The sequence below is a fragment of the Tachyglossus aculeatus genome, chromosome X1 (genome assembly GCF_015852505.1).
Source record: "Tachyglossus aculeatus isolate mTacAcu1 chromosome X1, mTacAcu1.pri, whole genome shotgun sequence".
Taxonomy (NCBI): Eukaryota; Metazoa; Chordata; class Mammalia; order Monotremata; family Tachyglossidae; genus Tachyglossus; species Tachyglossus aculeatus.
This window is the reverse complement of record NC_052101.1, coordinates 111,843,631-111,867,636: the sequence shown is the minus strand read 5'-3', so window position 1 is coordinate 111,867,636 and position 24,006 is coordinate 111,843,631. Positions and strand designations below refer to the sequence as shown.

The following is a 24,006-nucleotide window of genomic DNA, read 5'->3' as shown; positions in this document are numbered from 1 at the left end:
GGGAGGAGGGGGGAGAATTTTGCTGCCAACTCCATTACCCCGTTCATCAGTCGACGACACCTTATCGGACACAGGGCTGATTTCAATAAATGCTAGGCCAAACTTTTCGATTCCTTCCTACATCCCACCCCCCACCCCAATCTCCCTCCCACCCCCTGCAACTGAAAACTACTCGCTTCAAAATCTATTCCCCCAAGCTCTCAGGTAATCCGCTTCTGGTGCGTAATGTCAGCGGCAGATTCACCACTAGCCTCAATTCCCAGTTTAGTAGAAAAAGCTAAAAAATGCTATTCAATTCACGAGCAGTTTTGTTCCCTCTTTCAAGTGGAGAAATGGGAGCAAAAGCCAATTTGTTAAAATCACGCCCCTCCACCCTCCTTCCTCCCCACTCTGCGCTCACCGGAGACCGGTGCTTGGGTCCCTGGCAAGAGGGACTTCAACGCCGGCTGACCCTGCTCCACTCGAGCCGCAGATTCACCTTACTACAGGTTTCAAATTAATCTGAAGGTTCATACAGGGGGTGGGGGGAGAGTAAGCTGGCAGGGGGAGGCCAGTAGTCCAACAGTATTATTGAAGGGACCATAAAAAAAAAGGAAGAAAAAAAAAATTAGATCCATCCAAAATTGCTGGCAGTTTTGCTTGTTTAAAACTCTTTTCTAAAAATGTACCATGGAGTAAAGAGATCCAATGATATAAAAATAGGTTTTCAGTGGTTCTGGAGAAGAGGAAAAAAATGTAAAAAAAAAACAAAAAACAAAAAACGTAGCAGGATAAAGAAAGATTAGTAATGACCGGGCGGGGCTCACATCACCGCACAGCCACGGGAGGTTGCCTGGGGGTCTCCCTGGAAGAGAACGCAGAAGGCAGAGTCAGTGTCCGGAGTTGGAACCGGGCTGGGAGCTTTGATGGGGCCCTGGGGACGCCACCGGGTTGGGAGGGACGCGGAGAGGGCTGACGTGAGCCGGAGGTCCGGCGAGAAACAACCCGAAGCCTCCTGGTCGCTTTTTCCCAACCGCTTACCTGTTGATGGAAAAGGTCTTCTTCGCCAAACTCCACTTCGTCCTCCTCCTCCTCCTCCTCATTCTCCCGCACCACCACCGACTGGGTCACGCTTCGCACCGCAACTTCCTAGGCGGGACAAATGGAAGAAACGTTGAAACAGAAGCCAGGCAGGCACCCGGCCCTGGGGTCCCAAACCGTTACCACCTGTCCCATTCTCAAACTGGCAAAGGACCGTCTAGCCTCCTGGCTGGGTCTCATTTTCCTTAGAATTTCCAAGACCTCCTGGAAATTGCTAGTGAAACAGGTCGGGAAAGAGAGAAGTTTCTGATGGCTTCATTAGGCTACTGGCAGGTCAAACAAGAAGCCAGTGAGTTCCTAATTCAGGTCATTTGCTTGCTACTGAAAGAGGTCAAGAATAGGTGTAAATTGATCTACCCCTCTCCCTTCTCCTTGGAAACAACCACTTTTCAGGTGTGTACTTGGGGGGGCATGGGAGGGATGTTGCTGAATTCTGTAAGGCCCCCGAAGAGGACCTGCTATGGGTGGGGAGAGTTGCAATCTTGCAGAGGACACCCGAGGCTGCTGCTTTGCATTACCACTGCCATCTCCTACTGTCAGCTGTGTGACTTTGGTCAAGCCTCAACTTCTCTGGACCTCAGTTGCCTCGTCTGTAAGATGGGGATGAGGACTGTGAGCCCCCCCGGTGGGACAACCTGATGACCCTGTAACCTCCCCAGCGCTTAGAACAGTGCTTCGGACATAGTAAGCGCTTAATAAACGCCATCATTATTATGAGGTGGCGGAGCCGAGATTAGAACCTGATTCACTAGGGCTGTAGTTACTAGGCTATTTCTTCACTTCCGCTAGCGGTCCAGATTTCTTCGCTAGTTGCCTGGCCCTATTTTACTTGTACATATTGACTATTCTATTTAGTTTATTTGTTAATCTGTTTTGTTTTGTTGTCTGTCTCCCCCTTCTAGACTGTGAGCCCGTGGCTGGGTAGGGACCGTCTCTATATGTTGCCAACTTGTACTTCCCAAGCTCTTAGTACAGCGCTCTGCACACAGTAAGCGCTCAATAAATGCGATTGAATGAATGAATGAATGAATCTCCTGCTACTTTCCAGGGCAGTGGGGGAGGACAAGAGAGAGAGGGAGAGCCTCCAGTGAGATCTCTCTCGTCCCCCTGACCCCACCTCCATCGAGCCACTATCTCACCCAGGTGTAATAACGGCAGGCGGGAGAAGGATCTTAACACAAGCAACCCAAGAGGAAATGGGTGCGATCCCAAAGCAGAAGGCCCCGAACCCTCTGACAACAGCAGTAGTACCTCTCCATCCGCATTGACGAGGTATGTCCGGATATTTCCTCCAGTGCCCCAGCTGCCCTGGTTCTTCCACACCAAGACGGATGGTGGACTGTGAACCACCCCTGCCTCCGCGGCCCAGATCTGAGATAAAGCACATACACAAAACCGACAAACCTATTGAGCGATTTTTTTTTTCCAGTCCTCCTCGATGCCCAAAAGCCTCGGAAGGGCTCCTCCTTGAAATTACCCCCAATTTCTCAGGTCCCTATAGAGCCAACTCAACTCCCAGTGGAGGTGCCACCTTTTGACTGTCAACACGGGGCCAAAAAGCGGGTAGGGGGAATGGCGCCTGGGAAGGAAAAGGCTTCCAAGAGCTAAGAGGCCAGAAAACCATTATTTTGGGGTCTCCCCTACCCTAACTAGGAAATCTCAGGTCTTGTCAGAGGCCTGCGAGGAGTCAGGTATGGGGGTGAAGGCAGCTCAAACAGTTTCATTTCAAACTTCTTCACCTGAGGCGAGACAAATCCCTCTATGCTTACATGCTGTTAGCCAAACTAGCTCCATCTTGACTTATGTAAATATTCTTACACTCGACTATTCCTATCTCTAGTCTATTTTAATGGCTGTATCCCCCTGTCATAATAATAATGATGGCATTTGTTAAGCACTTACTATGTGCAAAGCACTGTTCTAAGTGCTGGGGAAGATGCAAGGTGATCAGGTTGTCCCACATGGGACTCACAGTCTTTATCCCCATAATAATGTAAGAACCGCTAGCGTAGTCACAGATTATATCAGAAGACAGGACATTCTGGAGAAAATATATACTTAGAGTCGCTATGAATCAGAAGTGACTCGGAGCTTGATAATAATAATTATCATGAATAAATGAACTGAGGACATACATTGATATTCGAGTGCTTGCTGAAGAACCCAGCTGACCAAGCTCCTTTGGGGGCAGGGATCGTGCTTTCCAACTCCGTTGGGACTGTATTTTCCCAACTGCTCAGAGTAACACTCTGCCCCCAGTAAGCACTCAATGAATCAATGGTATTTATTAAGCAGTTACTGTGGGCAGAGCGCTGTACTAAGCACTTGGAAGAGGTACAATACAAAAGTTGGTAGACACATTCCCTGCCCACGAGGAGTTTACGGCCTAGAAGGGGCGATGGACATTAATAAGTAAATTACAGATATGGACGTAAGTGCTGTGGGGTGGAGGATAGGAAGGGCACGGATTCAACTGGAATAGGCGATGCAGAAAGTAGGGGGCAGGAAAAAGATGGTTTTAATCAGGGAAGCCACATGGTCTAGCAGGAAGAGCCCCAGCCTAGGAGTCAGAGGACCTTGGGCAAGTCACTTGACTTCTCTGTGCCTGGGTCACCTCATCTGTCAGATGGGGATTAAATCCTCCTCCCTCCAATTTCGACTGTGAGCCCCACGTGGGACAGGACTGGGTCAACCTGACAAATTTGCATCAACCCAAGAGAGTAGAAGAGTGCTCAGGGACACACACACCTCTTGGACAAGATGTGACCTCAATTAGGTTTTGAAGGTGGGGAGAGTGATGGGATGCGGGAGAGGGAGAAAGTTCTAGGCCAGAGGAAGGACTTGGGCACGGGATGAGTGGCACAAAGTACAGTAGGAAATCAGGGAGGTAAAGTTGGCCGGGGCAAGGTGATTTAAAGCCTATGGTAAGGAGTTTCTTTTTGATGTGGAGGTGGATGGGAAACCACTGAAGGTTCTTGGGGAATGGGGAGATGGGAACTGAACAGTTTTGTAGAAAAATGATCTGGGCAGCAACTGGAGGCAGGGAGGTCAGCAAGTAGACAGATGCCATAGTCACGGCGAGATAGGCTAAGCGCTTCGGATCAGCATAGTAGCAGTTCGGATGGAAAGGAAGGGGTGGATTTTAGCAATGTTGCAAAGGTAGAACCTACGGGTTTTGGTGACAAATAGGTGGGTTGAATGAGAGAGATGAGTGGAGGACAATACCAAGGTTATGGACTTGTGAGACAGGGAGGATAGTGGTATTATCTACGGAGATGGGAAAAACGGGGAGGACGGGGTATGGGTGGGATGATGAAGAGTTACGTTTTGACATGTTTAGTTTGAGGTGTTGGCGGGCCTTCCAGTTAGAGGTGTCCTGAAGGCAGGGGGAAATGCAAGACCGCAAAGAAGGGGACCGGAAGATTTGGGAATCATCCACATAAAGATGGTAGGGGGCAAATGGATTCTCCAAGGGAGTGGGTGTAGATGGAGAATAGAAGGGGGCCCAAAACTGAGCCTTGAGGGACTCCCACAGTTAGGGTATGGGAGATAGAAGGAGCCCGCAAGAGACTGGGAAGGAGCAGTTAGATATGAGGAGAGCCAGGAAAGGATGGTGTCAGTGAAGCCACAGTTGGCTAATATTTCAAGGGGGTGGTCCACAGTGTCAAAAGCAGCTATGGGGTAAAGGACGATTAGATGAAATAGAGGCCATCAGATTTGGGATGGTCACTTGCAGTTTCCATGGAGTGAAAGGGCTGGGGGGGGCGGGCAGACTGGAGGGGGTCAAGGAGAGAACTGGAGGCGAGGATGTGGAGATAGCAGGTGTAGACAACTCTCAAGGAGCTTGGGGAGGAAGAAGGGTTAATAACTGGAGCGAGTTGTGGGGTCAAGGGAGGATTTTTTTTTTTTAGGATGGGAGAGACATGGGCTCATTGTAGGGCAGAGAACATGTCTGCCAACTTTGTATTGTACTCTTCCAAGCACTTTGTATAGGGCTGTGCTCTCAATAAGTGCCATCGATTGACTCAAGTTCCAGGATTTCTGGGTATTAAAACTGGAGAAGGGGACAGGCCCTACCTGGGTTCAGCCAAAATATCCAATCAGTGCCCAGATACTGGCATTCTGCTTAAACATGCTATCTGCCTTCCTGCAAATCCCATATTAATCGAAAGAATCGTGGGACAATCATCATTTCGATGGCACAAGATGGTTCTGAAAAAAAGAAAGGCTACTAGGCTTGCGGTCATACCAGATTCATTCAGTCAGTCATATTTATTAAGTGCTTACTGCGTGCAGAGCACTGGACTAAGCGCTTAGAAAGTACAATTCAGCTATGAAGAAGGATGTGGAAAACCAGAAAGTTTGTTTCAAGCACTCGGCATCGTCTAACGTCTCCCTGGCTATCAGCACACCACTGGGAACCAGTTTACAATTTACAGTGTCTTGTTTACTAGACAATGGTAGCAATATTGTAATTGGTTCATTGTGTAATGCTAATGATATCAGGATTGCAGAGCGATCCTTTGATTCTGCTTGAAGCCCGCTTTTGGAGCACACGTTTTTTGCAAACCTCCACTGCATCCCTCACGCTGCATGACGCTACACTTCCCTATTTGGTAAGGACGCCTGTATCACCTACCACCAGGCGCTCAGGTTAACAACTACTGACTTGATTCTACGGATAACTGGAACTTCTCCACCCCTTGTATTACAAGATCCAAACTGTCGCTGTCGATGCATCCGGGACCTCAGTGAGCCCACACAGGGGAAAAAGCTTTGGCTCCCCTGGTGCTAAAACAGAACCTGCCTCCTAAGAAGTGAGAGATTTTCCCATCACAACCCCCACCCACCCCAGAGCGATAGTCCCCATGGACAAGTCCGATTTTCAGAAAGACCTCCTTGGGCCTCTAGACTCCAAGCTCGTTGTGGGCAGGGAACGTATCTCCCAATGACTTGGCACAGTACTCTGCACACGTTAAGTGCTCAACAAATGCCACCGACTTTCTCGGCCTCATAGTAAAGCGCTTACTATGTGCCAGGCGCTGTACTAGGCCCTGGGGCAGATACAAGATAGTCGGGTTGGACACAGGCCCTGTCCCACAAAGCGTTCACAGTCTAAATCCCAATTTTACAGTTGTGGTGTTCACCTGTATCGCATTCCTGTTTTCTCCACCATCCCCTCTCAATAATAACTGAGGGAAGCAGCGTGGCTCAGTGGAAAGAGCCCGGGCTTTGGAGTCAGAGGTCATGGGTTCAAATCCTGGCTCTGCCACTTGTCAGCTGTGTGACTTTGGGCAAGTCACTTCACTTCCCTCGTCTGTAAAACGGGGATTAAGACTGTGAGCCCCCCGGGGGACAAGTTGATTGCCTTGTACCCTACCCAGTGCTTAGAACAGTGCTTTGCACGTAGTAAGCGCTTAATAAATGCCACCATCATCATTATTAGTAGTAGTAGTAATAATGACGATGATGAAAATAACAACAGTATTTGCTAAGTGCTTCCTCTGTGCCAAGTACTGTACTAAAGTTCTGGGGTCGATATAAGATCGTCAGGCCCGGCATGGGGCTCGCAGTCGAAGTAGGAGGGAGAACAGGTACTGAATCCCTGTTTTGTAGATAATAATAATAATAATATTATATAATTATATTATATATATTGCCACTGAGCCACGCTGCTTCTCCAGGTTTCCCTGGGATCCTTGGGGTACTGTAAGAAAAGAAGATTGATACCCCCACCCCTTGGTGTATATATGTTTGTAGAGATTTATTACTCTATTTTACTTGTACATATTTACTATTCTACTCATTTTATTTTGTTAATCTGTTTTGTTTTGTTGTCTGTCTCCCCCTTCTAGACTGTGAGCCCGCTGTTGGGTAGGGACCATCTCTATATGTTGCCGACTTGGACTTCCCAAGCGCTTAGTACAGCGCTCTGCACACAGTAAGCGCTCAATAAATACGACTGAATGAAGTGACTTGTCCAAGGTCGCAAAGCAGAGCTGGGATTAGAACCCAGATCCCCTGACCCCCCCAGGGCTGGGCTCTTCGGGGCAGACCGGCAGTCGGCCCGTGCCCATTCGGGACTGCCACCAGGGGGCACTGCCGCCGTTGGGTAGGGACCGTCTCTATACGTTGCCAACTTGTACTTCCCAAGCGCTTAGCACAGTGCTCTGCACACCGTAAGCGCTCAATAAATACGACTGAACGAATGAGCACCAGACGATCCCGTGATTGAGGACCGAGGCCAATCCTCACCGGGCCCCCTAAGCCATTTAAACGACAGCCGGCACCCCGCCCAGCAATTCTCTCCCCCGACCTACCGAGACGGTCTGTCCGGCCCGTAGAACATATTTAGGAGTAAACTTGTAGGCGATTTCTTCTCCTTCTCCGATCTGCCTCTTCAGTCTCCAGTTCCCCAGAGATTGATCCTCGAGAAAACACACCACTCCCAAGTTATTCAACCGAAGGGCCAGGCCCGTGTAACAGCTCTCACTGAAGACCTCCGGGATGGTCCCATTTCTCGGCTTATCTCAGTTACACCGAGGCGGATTAAAGGGCTTCCGTCTGGGGCCGGCAAAACCCTCCGACGCGGCTTGCTCTTTCCAGGAGGGCCAAATCATCTCTAGATTACCCCCATTCTGCTCCGCCGGGCCAGGCACCGGCAAGATTTTTACGCCGCCGAGCCAGGCCAAGGTCAGGGGAGCCCGGTGAGACGGAGGTGACGTACACCGGAGACGCGGTAGTAGCCGAGGTTGCCACGTATGGCATCGTCACCCCCGGCTACCTGAGAGCAGCAGCTGGGCCCCGGGTGGAGGCTAGTGGGCTAGGCTCGGCCGCTGGGTGTAGCCAATGCCCGACTCACCCGCCAGATAATGACAGCCCCAGCCCTGCCCCTCTCCGGTCCCACCCGCTAAGGAGGAAGCAGCGCCCATCATCTCAATGACCTCTGCCACCGGAGAGCTCCAACGGAGCCGGTTTTACCTTTTCAGAGTTGTTCTTCAACTGGACAAACTTCCCCTCCAGGTCTACTTCCTCAATGCTGATGCTGCCGGTGGCCGACGCTTGCTGGGACATCTGGAAACTACTGCTGCTGGCGCTGCTGCCCGTGCCGATGCCGCTGGTGCCGCTGCCCAGGTGCTCTTCCATCTCGACGCGCTTTCTCTTGCTGCGAGAAGAGCGAATGGCAGACGTGCTGCTGCTGCTGCTGCTGGAGGTAGCGCGGGAGACGGTCACACGGGACGACGGGCTCGGAGACAGCTTCAGCCTGGGAACGAGAGGACGGGGTCTGCCGTGATCGCGGGACAGGAGGGAGCCGGGAGCCCGGACGGGGGAGTCGTGCTACTCCCCGGCCCCACTGCTATTCTGGGAGAGGAGTCACGGTAAGAGAGTCCCAGAGCTGCCCGTTTCCCGCTGGAGAAACGTGCCCCGATTGTATTAAATCCGCAGGAAAGAAACTAAATCTCAGTCGGCCGCAGCGGCCAAATCCCTCCCTTTCCTTCCACTTCTCCTCTGGACCTCCCACTTTTTCCTTCCTCCTTCCCTCCCTCCCTCCATCACCGTTTACAGCCTTGCAGAACGAGCACTGCGCCGAGCTGAGATGCGGCACTTACATAATCCGGCAGGCATGGTCCCCGCCTTCACGGGGCCGGTACGCCTTCTCCCGACCAGTCTCTCCCCCAGCTTCACCTACCTCTCCTCCTCTCCCTCGAGGAGTTTCCGATAAGCGCTGATCTCCATGTCCAGGGCCAGCTTGACGTCGAGGAGTTCCTGGTACTCGGCAAGCTGCAGCTGCATCTGGTCCCGCATTTCGGTCATCTCCCTCTCCTTGGAGTCCAGCAACTTCCGGAACTTGTCCCGCTCCCCGGCCAACATTTCCTCCAACTCCCGGATGCGATCTTCTGCCGCGCTCGCCTGTGGACCCCGGCAGATGTGATGAATTCTAATTCTCTGCCCCAGACACCTGCCTCTGAAACGGAAACCCTCCCCCCGCCCTCCAGCAAGCAAAGAATGGAAAGAAAGATCCGAGTACCAATAGGATTTCTCCTTCTGGGGATGACCGACCCTGTCTCCTCCGCTCTAGACCGTGAGCTTGTTGTGGGCAGGGACTGTCACTCTTTATCGCTGTACTGTACTCTCCCAAGCGCTCAGTACAGTGCTCTGCACACAGTAAGCTTAATAAATATGGCTGAATGAATGAATGGGATGGCATCCTTAGTCATCAGCCTCAGGTTCAAGTGGCAAGAACCATTCAGACACTCTGCAAGACTTGGGCAGAGATGGCCCGATGGGAGAGGGGAAGAAAGCCTAAGCAAAGCCCCGCTCCCGCTCGACAGACTTCCTGCTGCGGCCCCCGCCAACCATCCTACATCCCTAGAGGATTCTACTGTACCAAGCTCTCCATATAAGAGGGATCATCGGGTCGGGGGGGAGGCACGGGGCACTGCCTAGCTTCAGACCCTTTCACCGACCACTCGGGGAGACCAACTATGCCACTGACTTGGAAAATTTCCCTCCCCTTCCCGGAGAATGGCTTTAAGGCAGCACATGGGCAGTTCCCCGGGGTGCAGAATGCACGGGTTGCTCTGTGGTCCGAGGGAGTGCTATGCTGTTGCTCCTCAGGTCGAGTGCCGGGGAGGAAATGGAGCAGAGGTTTAGCTGGAGGAGGGGAGAGGGGAAATGTCTGGGAAGTACAGTTCTACGCCTGTTTTTACGGGAGGCCTAAGGGCGTAGGAGCACAGCAAGCCAGCAGCAAAGCCTGCTGAGAAACCACACAGGGTATTAGGAATGGAATCTGGGGTACAAGAGTGTCCGTTCTGCAGGATGGCCAGGGGAAGGTGGAGACTTGACTAACAAAGAATTCTTTCAGAGACCAAGACCCTGAGAAACCTCCTTTAGGTCCAAAACATTCGAAAACCTGGTGCACCTGTTTCTGTAGGCTAGAAAGCTGATAGCTGAGAGATTCCATCCTCACGCGAGCTTCCTTCAGTTCTTCCCGGGCTGCACTGGCAGCTTTGTCGTATTGGTCAGAGGAGAGTTTGGCATTCTCCAGCTGGAAGAGAGCAGCAGAGGGCAGGACCGTGAGAGGCAGGACGGACCCCACTCGACCTGCATTCCCTCGCTCCGCTGCCAACTCTGCTCGCCAAGACCAGAGAAGGGCGACAACCCCCAGCCTCCCGCCATCATCCACATCCTCACCGGGCTGAGGACTCGGCAAGCCCTCTGGCGAGGGCCGGAAGCACGGCCCGCGGGGCTCAGTACCTTAGCCTGATAGGTCTGCTCCAGCTCTATCTTGTAGAGCTTAACTTGCTCATCGTGTTGGTTGCGGAGATCCTCCAGGGCCTGGGACATTTTGAATTCATATTCCTGCTGACGACTAGAATCGACCTCAACCAAGCGGCGCTCGTGCCGTTTCCTGGTCTCCCGCACCTCCTGGGGAGAGAGGAGCAGACCCGCCACACTGTAAATAAGAGGGTGCTTGGTTCTCAGTCAAAGTCAAAGTCTGGAAGGCAGGAGGCTTCCGTTTCTAGGACTTCTGGTTCTCAGGGAGCTCAAGTCAAAGACTGGAAGGCAGGAGGCTTCCGTTTCTAGGACTTTCTGCTCACGCAAAAGCCACGAGAAGGAGGTTTAGAAGGAGAGGGAGTCACCGCGAGCCCTCAAACCGCCAGCCACTGACCGCTGGGGAGGACTGCCCGGGAGTCTTACTCGGGGGCAATTTCGCAGCAGCAGCAGCAGCAGGGTACGGTGAGAAACCTCAGGCAGGCCTCCCTCTCCAATCCACTGACACTGGGAGCCTGCTGCCCACACCACTTCTGCCCTTTAACTTTGGCTAGGACCCCTGGCCAGGTCTCCTGCCCTGGGGTTTCCGTGCTGGGCCCCGGGGGTGGGGGTGGGACGCTCTGGAGGACAGCAGCTCCAGGAGCGGCAGCCAGGCGCCAGCTACTGAGGAGGCCGGCCAAGGCAGATGAGGGGCCGCGGGCCCTGGGTTTCTGGAGTGCGGTCACCAGGAATAGCACCTGGCACCTTCCTAACCATGACACCACGACAGGCCTGGCGGTCACGGTACCCCGGCTCCAGCAACGTCCGGGTGAGACGTCCCCCTTGCCGGCAGAAGGGGTTTCCTCTGCATGAGAATGCCGGGGCCTACAGAAACCCTGGCCTCCAGTACCTCCTCAAATATGTTCTTCCGGAAATCCAGCTCTTCTTGTAAGCTCTGGCAACGATTCTCCAGGTCCACCCGCATCAGCGTCTCCTTTTCCAGCTGCTTCTTAGCCACCGCGTGCCCATCTTCTGCCTGATGGATATTTTAGAGGAAAACCATGCAATTCCTAGGGGCTCAAACCAACCCCTCTACCGCCCAATACCATATGCTCCCTTGGGACAGTAGGCTGCACGTCTGGGTCCTGGGAGCAAGAGGGCCGACCTCCCGGAATTTGGGCGGTGGTTTTTATCCCTCAATTTGCCCAGATTGTTATCCTGGGATAGGTCAATTTAGACACCTAGATGAGAGCTACGGATACACACACACACACGATTTGGCTTCCTTTCTTTCTTCAACTTTACGCCAGGTCAAGGGGCATAAACGCTCCGACCTCAAGGGTGAATGGACGGCGCTGACACCAGCCCCGGATCCCCGGCGAGTACCTTAGCAAGCTGAGCCCGCAGCTCAGCCACGTCGTTTTCCAGGTTGCGTTTGTCACTGAGAGCGGCGGTGAGCTCAGCCTCGCTCCGGTGGAACAGGGACTCTAGGTCCTTCACGCGACCTTGGGCTACGGACAGTTCCCCGTCTTTCTTCTTGCAGCTGGAATTCAGGGAGTCTGGCCGTTAGGGGAGGTGGTCGGAGGAAGAGGTGCTCCACTTTAAACCAAGCTAGAGCCCCCCCCAAGGTATCGTGCTTGTTCAGGGTCACTAGATGTCCCCAGAGCCCTAAAGGTTGATTTGGAAAGGGGAAGTGGGGAGGGGGGTCGCTTCCCCCATCCCAGGAGGAAGGGCACAACCTCCTCTCCGAAGGGTGAGGAGAATTAACTGCCCAAATGGCAAGAGATGGGAGTTCTCTGGAAGAGACTACATAGGCACAAGTCACTCTGTTGGAGCTGGTGAAGCACAAACGATAGTCCACGGCGTGCGTGGGCAAGGAGAGGCGAACCGGACTCCACCACCGGCACGAACAACCGTACCGCAGGCACTGGGGATGGCAATCTGCGGTTGCAATGGTGAGCCCCGACTGTGTTGGCTGGCCAGATTGGTCCGGAGAAGCGCAATCGGCAGATGCTCCTGCAGTGCCTAAGTCACGTCTGGGTTTCAGGCCACAGTGACCCTGCCAGACACCCAGTCCTGGGTTTTCTTGCTCAAAATGTCAACAAGGACCAAAAAAACCCAAAAAACTAACAACATCCCCCCCCCACACACACACACACACAAAAAACAAAACACCCCAATACAACTTCCTCTGAATTTTGAATGGCTGAAGGCCAGGCACTAAGTGTTCATAAGAGAAAGAACGCTTAAGTTGTTATGACTGCTTTGTTCAAGATCAAGGAACCTAAAAAAGAATCAAATGGCAAGCTCAAGAGGTAAGAAAAGATAGCTGTTCTTCCAGTCTATGGAAAATTCTGGGTCACGTATGTAAAGTCCACACCGAGCTGCTTCTCTGACAGAATTTCACAGTTGGAGGCACCCAACACATACTTGTTGCCAGGATGACTTCACTTTGAAAATTAACTTGGCTTTCCCCAGATAGTTTCGCTGCAGTGCGTGTTACACTAATAAGAATGATAACAGTAACGATGAGAGGGGAAAAAAAAGAGGGCTTCATCTGTCTACTTCCTTCTTCCAGTTCATCTCTCTTCAGGCATGACCTTGATCTCCGCAGTTTTGAGCAGGACATCAAGAACTCCTTCCATTGAAGAACAAAGACCACTAGAGTACCACGAGATGCTTTGCAGACAAGTTTAACAAGCAATATGATCGTTGCTGGGATGGACAAGCCGAGGCTAGTATGGCAGCAGCTTTTGCGGTCAGTGTCAGATCCTTTTACGCTTTGCCCGTCTAAAGGAACTGCTCCAAGCAGCGCCTTGAGGGCAAGGACTGTGTCTAACCACTCTACTGTACTCTCCTAAGTGCTTAGCACAGTAATCTGAATGCAGTAACTTTTCAACAGAAACCACTGGTTGACTGAAACAGAGCCACTCTTTCAAGACTTCCCGGTGGGATGGGGACAGGTGGTTGGGCAGCAGACTTCAGACTTTCAAGCCTCATCAACTCCAGAATTCCCAAAGATAGAGTAAGAGCCGAGGTATTCCTCTGGCCTGGTCTTTATGGGGAGAAATAACACTGGGGGCTAGCTAGGTCACTTGAAAGTGAGTGCAGATGGGTCCAAAAATCTGGACTGGTCTAATGAGCACAGGTGCTTTTTTATATTCACTAATCTGGGAGACGTGGTCTAGTGAACCATCTCTGCCTCAACAGGTGAGACCAGCTAGGTGCCCAAAAGGACCCAAGGCAGGTCGGTAGGAAGGTTTCTGCCCAGCAAAGCTAGATCCAGGAGCAGCTCCGCTCCCCACTCCTGCGACCAGAATGGAACGGGAAAAGCAGAACAAAAGCAACCCGGGGTTGTGATGCCGTCAGGCAGGAAGCTTGAGGAAGAGCAAAAATGGCAGCCCAAGACTGGTGACTCCAAAACCCGAACTCCCGGGGCAGCTGTACGCTGCAACAAAACTGGGGAGAATCCGGTTCCCCAACTGGAGGTGTTTGCTGGCAGGAGGGGTGGGGAGCCGGGGGCGGGGGGGGGGGGGGGGGGGAGATCGTCTATGTTTCTAGACTTGCAAGGGCCACCCAAAACCTACAGATGCTGCCAACTCACAGACCCAGGGGCCCAATTTGACCTGGCTGGGATCCAAGGACTAGCTGCAGGACGAGGCCAGGAGAGGAGGTCCCGACCCTGGGCCTAACTCTGTAACTGAAAACCAACCTTCCTGCCCATACTACCCATCACTCTACAACCCTGCCTGACTCAGAGCTGGGTGTCTAGTCTGCTGCCCTAAATGAAACCCATGAACCCTGAACTCCCTTCAGCTACAGAGAGCCGGGCCAAACAAGAAACTTCAGGGCCCCCGGAAGTGTTAGGCCAAGTAAGTCACAAACCAGGACGTAGCTTAATTCTTCACAGAGAGCTGGGACGAGAAAGGGAAACACGTTCTACTAGAACGCCAACTCCCATCAAGCCTCAGAGCCAAGCACACCGGATGATTCCTTTCAGGGAGAAAGTAGGGCCTGAAGGTTCACTGTTAATTAGGCGTACATCACACCAAGTTTAAACCACTTACTTTTTATTGACCTCTTCGAGCTCCGCTCTTAATTTGCCTATTTCAATCTGCAGCCTGGCTCTCTCCCTGGCAGTTTCGTCGAGGACTCGCCGGGCATCTGCCAACTCGGACTCATAGAGGGTCTTGATTCCACTCACCTACATTGAGGAAAGAAATCAAACAAACTGAAGACCTCGTAAACAATGACTTGGACACACTTCAGCCGACATGAGTCAGAGACCGCCACGCTATGCCGGGAGCAGGAAATAGCTTATTAATACTACTACTACTACTACTACACTACTACTACTAATAATAATAATAATGGTATTTGTTAAGTGCTTACTATGTGCGAAGCACTGTGGGGGATACAAGGTGATTAGGTTGTCCCGCGTGGGGCTCACTGTCAATCTCCATTTTACAGATGAGGTAACGGAGGCCCAGAGAAGTGAACTGACATGCCCAAAGTCACACAGCAGACAAGTGGCGGAGTCGGCATTAGAACCCATGACCTCTAACTCCCACGGCCGTACTCTTTCCACCAGCCACACTGCTTCTCAATGATACCTCACCAATCTCCCTCTCTCTCCCCGCTGTCAAAGACCTGGAATCACAAACCTTTCCCAGGACACCAGCCTGGTTGCCGGCCGGCCCAAAAGAGTTGTTCTACATTCCTCCCTCCCCTCTCGAGAGATTAAGTAGGCAACCGAAAACCTCCCACACACTCAAAACCCAACGGCGGTATACTGGGCATTCATTACTTTGTAACCTCCCCAGCGCTTAGAACTGTGCTTTGCACATAGTAAGCGCTTAACAAATACCATTATTATTATTATTATTGTGCCTGCAGATTTTATTGAGATTCATTTAGAGGTCCCTTGCTGAATGGACTTCCAAATAGATGCCGTCTTTTTTAGTTCACAAGCTTCTGGTGCTACATAGGATACAGTGGAGATAAGGAAACGGGGCCGTAATGTGATTAAATGATCAGTTCTCAGTGCAAAATGATCCATAACCCACACCTTCGAGATAGAGCCTATTGGTATGACCAGCAAGCAGCAAAACTCTGAATAATTTGCTAGGCATGGCTAGATGCCCTGACCTCCAGGAACTTCCTTCCGCACACATTTCCCTCTTGAACACCTGGGAATTCCAGCTCTTCCTGGGCACTACAAAGGACTGGGAAGAACAGAATGGACCAACAGACTGTTTGCTGTAAGTCCTGGGAAACAGATCAGATAAAACCACCACTGACCTTAACCCCGTTGTAGTTATCAGGCCCATTTGAAAAGAGCCATTCTGAGTAGGACAACTGGCAGTGAACACCATATACCCCTACCATCCTCTCTTCCCTAGCACCAGGAAAACCTGGTCAATTCAAGCTGGGCAACACCTCTCACAGGACTGTGCCTGGATCCATTTGATCTATGGGGTGAGGAAGAGGTTGTATGTAACACTCAGTCACTTGCCATCACTATAAGAAGTGTAAATGTTTTGCTGCATGCACACAAACTTCTCATTTTCTGTCTTTTCGCTCTCTAACACTAGTAAAATCTCACACATGTACCCCACTGCAATCTGTGGGGATAAATTAGCCTCGCTTCAGGAGGAATATGCTGCTTCACAATCGCCTCAAAAGAAAGAGAAAAACTTTCTCTATGCCCAAACTAAAGGTGAGAATTAAAGGGCCGGGGCCGTCGGGAATGACCTAGTGCACCATATATCACCATATACAATATAAAGAGAGTTTAGTGATTTGAAAACACTGAGATTCAGGAAACCAAGGTCACGCACTACAGGCAAAAGGTCATCTTTACCCCCAATGGAAATATCTCCTCCTGTTTGTGCCCCAGAAAAGGGTTACATTTGGAAATCAAATGGGTTCGAAGGGAGTTTTCTTCCACAGAATTCAAAGCTTTTTAAAGGTGTTAAGCATCAAAATATTTGAGGAAGGATAAGAGAGGGTACCCAATACTCCCAGGAAGTGAACAGAAAATGCCATCTCTCTTCCACTCCAGGAAGGGTCTGACGGAAATATGGGGATGATGATGGTATTCGTTAAGCGTTTACTATGCGCCAAGTACCGTACTAAGCGCCGGGGTCGATACGAGATCCGGCCAGATCCAGTCCCTGCCCACATGGGGCTGACAGTCTAGGTAGGAGGGAGAAGAGGTACTGACTCTTATTTTGTTGGTATGTTTGGTTCTGTTCTCTGTCTCCCCCTTTTAGACTGTGAGCCCACTATCGGGTAGGGACTGTCTCTATGTGATGCCAATTTGTACTTCCCAAGCGCTTAGTACAGTGCTCTGCACATAGTAAGCGCTCAATAAATACGATTGATTGATTGATTGATTGATTGACTCCCCACTCTACAGATGCGGAATCCGAAGCACAGAGAAGATAAGTGACTTGCCCAAGGTACCACAGCAGGCAAGTGACAGAGCCAGGACCAGAACTCGGGTCCTCCGACTCTCAGACCCGGGCTCTATCCACTAGACCACACCGCTTCCCTGCTGCAAAGATGGATCTCAGCCAGGCCTAGTGATGTGAGGAATCCCCACTAACCACTTTTTCCCCTTTGAAAAACGAGTTTGTACTCAAATACCCAAAAAAGCTCCATCTAGAGATTATATCGAGATTTGCCCCAGGATGCGGTCAAATCTAGAATGTCACTGTGGTCAATTTCCTTTTGTTCCTCACTGGGTATCTGTTCTAACTGTAAGACTTAAAGAGTCCCTTGCATTTGAGGCTTTGCTTTCTACGGTCGTTCCAGAACCAGGCATTACGGATGTATGCCAGCAAGACCGACCACATGAGATGACTTAGATACTTCTTAAGAGCTACCTTCTCTGCTCCATCACCAAGTGTTACGGGTGTGCCAGAACACATTCCCAGATCAGCAGAAAAAACTCAGAGCATTTTGGCACGTATCACACTTTTCTGAGGTTCCCTACGTAGACGAGTTTCGAACAATCGGAAGACTGGGATAGGTCCCGACTCCCTCTCCCGTCGGTGTCGCCCTTGCACTGGGATTTATGCCCTTTATTCACCCCACCCTCAGTCCCACGGCACTTGTACCCGTCATTTATTTTAACGTCTGCCTCTCCCTCTAGACTGCAAGCTCCTTGTGGTCAGGGAACGTGTATATCAACTCTGATATGCTCTACTCTCCCAAACGTTTAGTATAGTGCACTGAGCAGAGTGAGTGCTCAGTAAATACCACTGACTAATTTGATTGATTCATCCTGTTAAAATATTCACGCAAAGACGCAGAAATTGGGTGCGGGGGTGGGGGTGTGAGTGTCATAATTTTGTTGGAGACTAGAAAAATAATCGCCTCTAAATTTTCACTTCTCTGATGCTCCCCACCACTAGTAACTTTGTTGGCAGGTTGGTAGATCGTCAAAACTACTTGATTTTTTAAAATGGCATTTATTAAGCGCTTACTCTGTGCAAAGCACTGTTCTAAGCGCTGGGGAGGTTACAAGGTGATCAGGTTGCCCCACGGGGGGGGGGGGGGGAGCTCACGGTCTTAATCCCCATTTTACAGATGAGGTAACTGAAGCCCAGAGAAGTTAAGTAACTTGCCCAAAGTCACACAGCTGACAAGTGGCAGAGCCGGCATTTGAACCCACGACCTCTGACTCCAAAGCCCGGGCTCTTTCTGCTGAGCTACGCTGCTTCTCTGATTCCCACTCTGTCCCAACTCAAGCTTCAATCATACCTAAATGTTAGGTAAGCTTAGCTTTAGCAAGCTAAGACTGGTTGGAATATGAAGTTAAGCTATCTAATACTCTTTTTAAAAAAAACAAACTAAAGGGTTAAGGAAATGAATGAATGATGCTGTTGAGGCGGGTTGCAACAAGTAAATTCTCTGACAGTCCCTTTCACAAGCAATCTCAGGCAGCTAGAATCTAAATTCCTTAGTATTGAACTAAACCAGTCAAAGATCAGCTCTTACTAAGAATTAGGTCTTTTGGGGAGTTGGAACGAAAATAGCCGCAGAAAGATGAAGTAGTGTGGCCTAGTGGATGGAACACGGGCCTCCACCACTTGTCTATGTGACCTGGGGCAAGTCAATTAACCTCTCTGTGCCTCAGGTATGCCATCTGTAAAATGGGATCAAACCTGTGAGCCCCATGTGAGACAGCAACCATCGAACCTGATTAGCTTCTATCTACTCCAGCCCAAAGTACGGTTCCTGGTCCATAAGTAAGCCCGTAGATAGCACTAAAAAATTTTTTTAAATGGGCACTGCCCTCATGGAGCTTACCATTTAAGTGGGGAGATATAGTATTTGCTCTACACATATAAAATAAGAGAAATATGTTTTTTAATACAGAAATGACCCTAATCCCCTCCATAAAAACACCTGCATAAATGCTATATGGGTTGCTGGAATGATGGAGCCAGATTGGGTCAGACCAGAAGGAAAGTTAGGGATGTGAAGGGGAAAATATTAGGAGGGTTGGATGATACATCCCTAAACATCGAGACTGATGTTCAAGGAGGACTGGAAGAGAGCTTTCGGCACAATGCAAAGCAATCAACTGGGCACTTCCCTCTTTTTTGACAAAGACAATTCCTAACAAGCCGGTCTTTCTCAACTTACAAACTGCTTCTTTATCAGAAGAACCATTTCTCTTTTGAACCTGCACCTCCGCACAGACCGCCCTCCCTCACAAAACAAGCTCCTTGCCTCGGAACACGTTCTGCATTTCTTCCAAGACAGCTTTCTAAATGGTAAAATACACTTTGGAAACGCGAACTGCACACAAGAACAGTGGAAACTGAAGCAAAGGAGACTGCCCACGGGCACAACTAAAATGACAAAATCACAGCGCCCGTTTCCTAGAGAGGTTTACTCTGAAGTTGCATATTTTTTTCCCAAAACTCATGCTTTCTAACAAGCACATAGTTTTACTGCCCTCCTCACTCTTACGAGAAGCAGCGTGGCTTAGTGGAAATAGCACGGGCTTGGGAGTCAGAGGCCGGGGGTTCCAATTCCCGCTCTGCCGCTTGTCATTCATTCATTCAACCGTGTGACTTTGGGCGTGTCACTTTACTTCTCTGTGCCTCAGTAACCTCATCTGTAAAATGGGGATGAAGCCTGAGAGCTCCACATTTTTTAATGGCATTTATTAGGCGCTTACTATGTGCAAAGCACTGTTCTAAGCGCTAGGGAGGTTACAAGGTGATCAGGTTGTCCCACGGGGGGGCTCACAGTCTTCATCCCCATTTTACACGAGGTAACCGAGGCACAGAAAAGTGAAGTGACTTGCCCAAAGTCACACAGCTGACACTTGGCGGGGTCGGGATTTGAACCCATGACCTCTGACTCCCAAGCCCGGGCTCCCTCCGCTGAGCCACGCTGCTTCTCCACGTGGGACAACCTGATTACCTCGTACCTACCCCAGCGTTTAGAACAGTGCTTGGCACCTAGTAAACGCTCAACACACGTTATTCTGGTGAACAAAGCCAAAGCTGATGACTCCTAAATACTAGTCGAGGTAGAAGCTCGACTTTCAGAGGCTCCGATCCGAGATGAGAAGGGCAGAAATAGAGTCAGGGGTGCCGTCGCCCTGCCCATGGTTCATTCATTGATTCACTCAATCGTATTTATTGAGCGCTTACTGTGTGCGGAGCACTGTGCTAAGCGCTTGGGAAGTCCAAGTTGGCAACATCTAGAGACGGTCCCTACCCAACAGCGGGCTCACAGTCTAGAAGGGGGGGGGGGGGGGGGCAGAGAACAAAACAAATTACCAAAATAAAATAAGTAAATATGTACAAGTAAAATAGAGTAATCAATACGTACAACCACATATACATGGTTCAGTTCATTGTCTCGGCTTCGGTGAAACGGCGACGGGCGAAACGTTTCCTCTCCCCCTCCTCATCCCTCCCCCCCCGTCTTACCTCCTTCCCTTCCCCACAGCACCCGTTTATATGTTTGTACATATTTATTACTCTACTGATTTATTTATTTTACTTGTACATATCTATTCTATTTATTTTATTTTGTTAACCTGTTTGGTTTTGTTCTCTGTCTCCCCCTTCTAGACCGTGAGCCCACTGTCGGGTAGGGACCGTCTCTCTATGCTGCCAACTTGGACTTCCCAAGCGCTTAGCACAGTGCTCTGCACACGGTAAGCGCTCAATAAATACGATTGATTGATTGACGGTCCCGGGCCCTTCTGTTGGAAGTTCTAGGCTGTGAGCCCGCTGTTGGGTAGGGACCGTGTCTCGATGTTGCCGACTTGGCCTTCCCAAGCGCTTAGTCCAGTGCTCCTTACACTGTAGGCGCTCAATAAATAGGAATGAATGAGGTTCGGAGCTCCGAACCACGGGCAGGGCGACGGCACCCCTGCCTCTCTTCCTGCCCTTCTCATCTCCGACTTGTCCTTCCCAGGCGCTTAGCCCAGTGCTCTGCACACAGTAAGCGCTCAATCAATACGATCGATTGATGGATCTCGGATCGGAGCCTCTGAAAGTCGAGCTTCTAGCTTGACTAGCATTTAGGCGCCGTCAGCTTTGGTTCTGTTCACCAGAATAACACGTGCATTAATGTTATTACTATCTTACTTGCACATATCTATTTCTTTTATTTTGTGAGGATGTTTGGTTTTGTTGTCCGTCTCCCCCTTTTAGACTGTGAGCCCGCTGTTGGGGAGGGACTTCCCAAGCGCTTAGCCCAGTGCTCTGCACACAGTAAGCGCTCAATCAATACGATTGATTGATTGATTAATGTAAACGGCTGCTTCTCCTCCGCCCCTCCTCCTTTCCTCTGGGCGCAGGGGCCTTCCCCCCTCGCCGAGGGGGGCCATACCTCGCGGGTGGTCACCTCCTCCTTCTCGGAGACCTTGAGGAGCAGCCGGTCATTCTCCAGCTCCAGCGAGCGAACCCGGTCGATGTAGTGGGCCAGCCGGTCGTTCAGCTGGCGCAGCTCCTCCTTCTCCTGCAGCCGGGAGATGCGCGTCGGGGAGAGCGGGGTGCCGGGCCCGCCGGCGGGGCGGCCGGACGGCGGGGTGGCCATGACCGAGCCGGAGCGCGATGCCTCCCGCCTCATTCAATCGGGCGGGAGAGCAAACCGCCAAAATGGCCGCCGCCGCCCCCCAATCACCAACCTGCCGCCCCCCCCCCCCCCTCCGCCTCCCTTGGCCCGGCCGCCGCGCGCGCCGCAAGGCAGCCTGGGACACGGAGTCCCGCCGCGCGGGCCGCACGAGCCACAAAATGGCGCGCGCCCCTCCCCCTCTCGCCTCAGCGTGGCGCGCGCCCCCTCCCCCTCCCGCCTCAGCGTGGCGCGCGCCCCCTCCCCCTCTCGCCTCAGCGTGGCGCGCGCCCCCTCCCCCTCCCGCCTCAGCGTGGCGCGCGCCCCCTCCCCCTCCCGCCTCAGCGTGGCGCGCGCCCCCTCCCCCTCCCCTCTCAGCGTGGCGCGCGCCCCCTCCCCCTCCCGCCTCAGCGTGGCGCGCGCCCCCTCCCCCCCTCGCCTCAGCGTGGCGCGCGCTCATTCATTCATTCATTCAGTCAGTCAATCAATCGGTCGTATTTACTGAGCGCCTCCCGTGTGCAGAGCACTAGACTAAGCGCTTACTGTGTGACAATGATGATGATGGCATTTATTAAGCACTTACTAGGCGCCAAGCACTGTTCTAAGCGCTGGGGAGCAGCGGGGGGGCTCCCAGGCTTCACCCCCGTTTTGATGATGGTGATGATCAATCAATCGTATTTATTGAGCGCCTCCCGTGCGCAGAGCACTGGACTAAGCGCGTATTCCTTGAGCGCTTACTGTGTGACGGTGATGGTGGCATTTGGTAAGCGCTTACTAGGCGCCAAGCACTGTTCTAAGCGCTGGGGAGCAGGGGGGGCTCATGGTCTTCACCCCCGTTTTGATGATGGTGATGCTCAATCAACCGTATTTACTGAGCGCCTCCCGTGCGCAGAGCACTGGACTAAGCGTGTATTTCTTGAGAGCTTACTGTGTGACGACGATGATGGTGTTTAGTAAGCACTTACTACGCACCAAGCACTGTTCTAAGCGCTGGGGAGCGGGGGGGGGGGGGGCTCATGGTCTTCACCCCCGTTTTGATTATGGTGATGATCAATCGTATTTATTGAGCGCTTACGGTGTGCAGAGCACTGGACTAAGTGCGTATTCCTTGAGTGCTTACTGTGTAACGACGATGATGGTGTTTAGTAAGCACTTACTAGGCGCCAAGCACGGTTCTAAACCCTGGGGAGCAGGGGGGGCTCATGGTCTTCACCCCTGTTTTGATTATGGTGATGATCAATCATATTTATTGAGCGCTTACTGTGTGCAGAACACTGGACTAAGCGCGTATTTCTTGAGTGCTTACTGTGTAACGATGATGATGGCATTTGGTAAGCGCTGACTACACGCCAAGCACTGTTCTAAGCGCTGGGGAGCAGCGGGGGGCTCATGGTCTTCACCCCCGTTTTGATGATGGTGATGATCAATCAATCGTATTGAGCGCTTACTGTGTGCAGAGCACTGGACTAAGCGCATATTTCTTGAGCGCTTACTGTGTGACGACAATGATGGCGTTTATTAAGCACTTACTATGCGCCAAGCACTGTTTTAAGCGCTGGGGAGCAGGGGGGGCTCATGGTCTTCACCCCCATTTTGATGATGGTGATGATCAATCAATCGTATTTATTGAGCACTTCCCGTGTGCAGAGCACTGGACTAAGCGCATATTTCTTGAGCGCTTACTGTGTAACGACAATGATGGCATTTAGTAAGCACTTACTATGCACCAAGCACTGTTCTAAGCGCTGGGGAGCAGGAGGGACTCATGGTCTTCACCCCCGTTTTGATTATGGTGATGGTCAATCGTATTTATTGAGCACATACTGTGTGCAGAGCACTGGACTAAGCACGTATTTCTTGAGCGCTTACTGTGTGACGATGATGATGGCGTTTGGTAAGCGCTTACTAGGCGCCAAGCACTGTTCTAAGCGCTGGGGAGCAGGAGGGGCTCATGGTCTTCACCCCCGTTTTGATGATGGTGATGATCAATCAATCAATCGTATTTATTGAGCGCTTCCCGTGTGCAGAGCACTGGACTAAGCGCGTATTCCTTGAGCGCTTACTGTGTGATGATGATGATGGCATTTGGTAAGCACTTACTACGCGCCAAGCACTGTTCTAAGCGCTGGGGAGTGGGGGGGCTCACAGGCTTCACCCCCGTTATGATGATGGTGATGATCAATCAATCGTATTTATTGAGCGCTTACTGTGTGCAGAGCACTGGACTAAGCACTTGAATGATGCTTAGAAGCCCTGTTCTAAGCGCTGGGGAGGTTACAAGGTGATCAGCTTGCCCCCCGGGGGGCTCCCAGTCTTCATCCCCATTTTCCAGATGGGGTAACTGAGGCCCAGAGAAGTGAAGTGACTGGCCCAAAGTCCCACAGCTAAGTGGCGGGGCCGGGATTCGAACCCATGACCTCGGACTCCAAAGCCCGGGCTCTTCCCACTGAGCCATGCTGCTTCTCTGTGAGCCCACTGTTGGGTGGGCCATACCTCGCGGGTGGTCACCTCTTCCTTCTCGGAGACCTTGAGCAGCATTTGCTAAGCACTTACTATGTGCAAAGCGCTGTTCTAAGC

At 51.4% G+C, this 24,006-nt stretch overlaps 1 protein-coding gene across 1 annotated transcript; it reads right to left on the bottom strand.

The window, feature by feature from the left end:
• Nucleotides 1-161: 161 nt before the first annotated feature.
• LMNB2 (lamin B2) lies at nucleotides 162-21,435 on the bottom strand. The gene is made up of 12 exons (XM_038772917.1): nucleotides 21,208-21,435; nucleotides 14,403-14,539; nucleotides 11,722-11,878; nucleotides 11,246-11,371; nucleotides 10,339-10,509; nucleotides 10,004-10,129; nucleotides 8,771-8,991; nucleotides 8,062-8,344; nucleotides 7,401-7,508; nucleotides 2,332-2,451; nucleotides 1,021-1,128; nucleotides 162-844 (listed from the first exon to the last, which is right to left on the bottom strand). The coding sequence occupies exons 1-12, from the start codon at nucleotides 21,412-21,414 to the stop codon at nucleotides 803-805; spliced, it is 1,806 nt and encodes a 601-aa protein (XP_038628845.1). The 5' UTR covers nucleotides 21,415-21,435; the 3' UTR covers nucleotides 162-802.
• Between the last annotated feature and the right edge of the window lie 2,571 nt (nucleotides 21,436-24,006).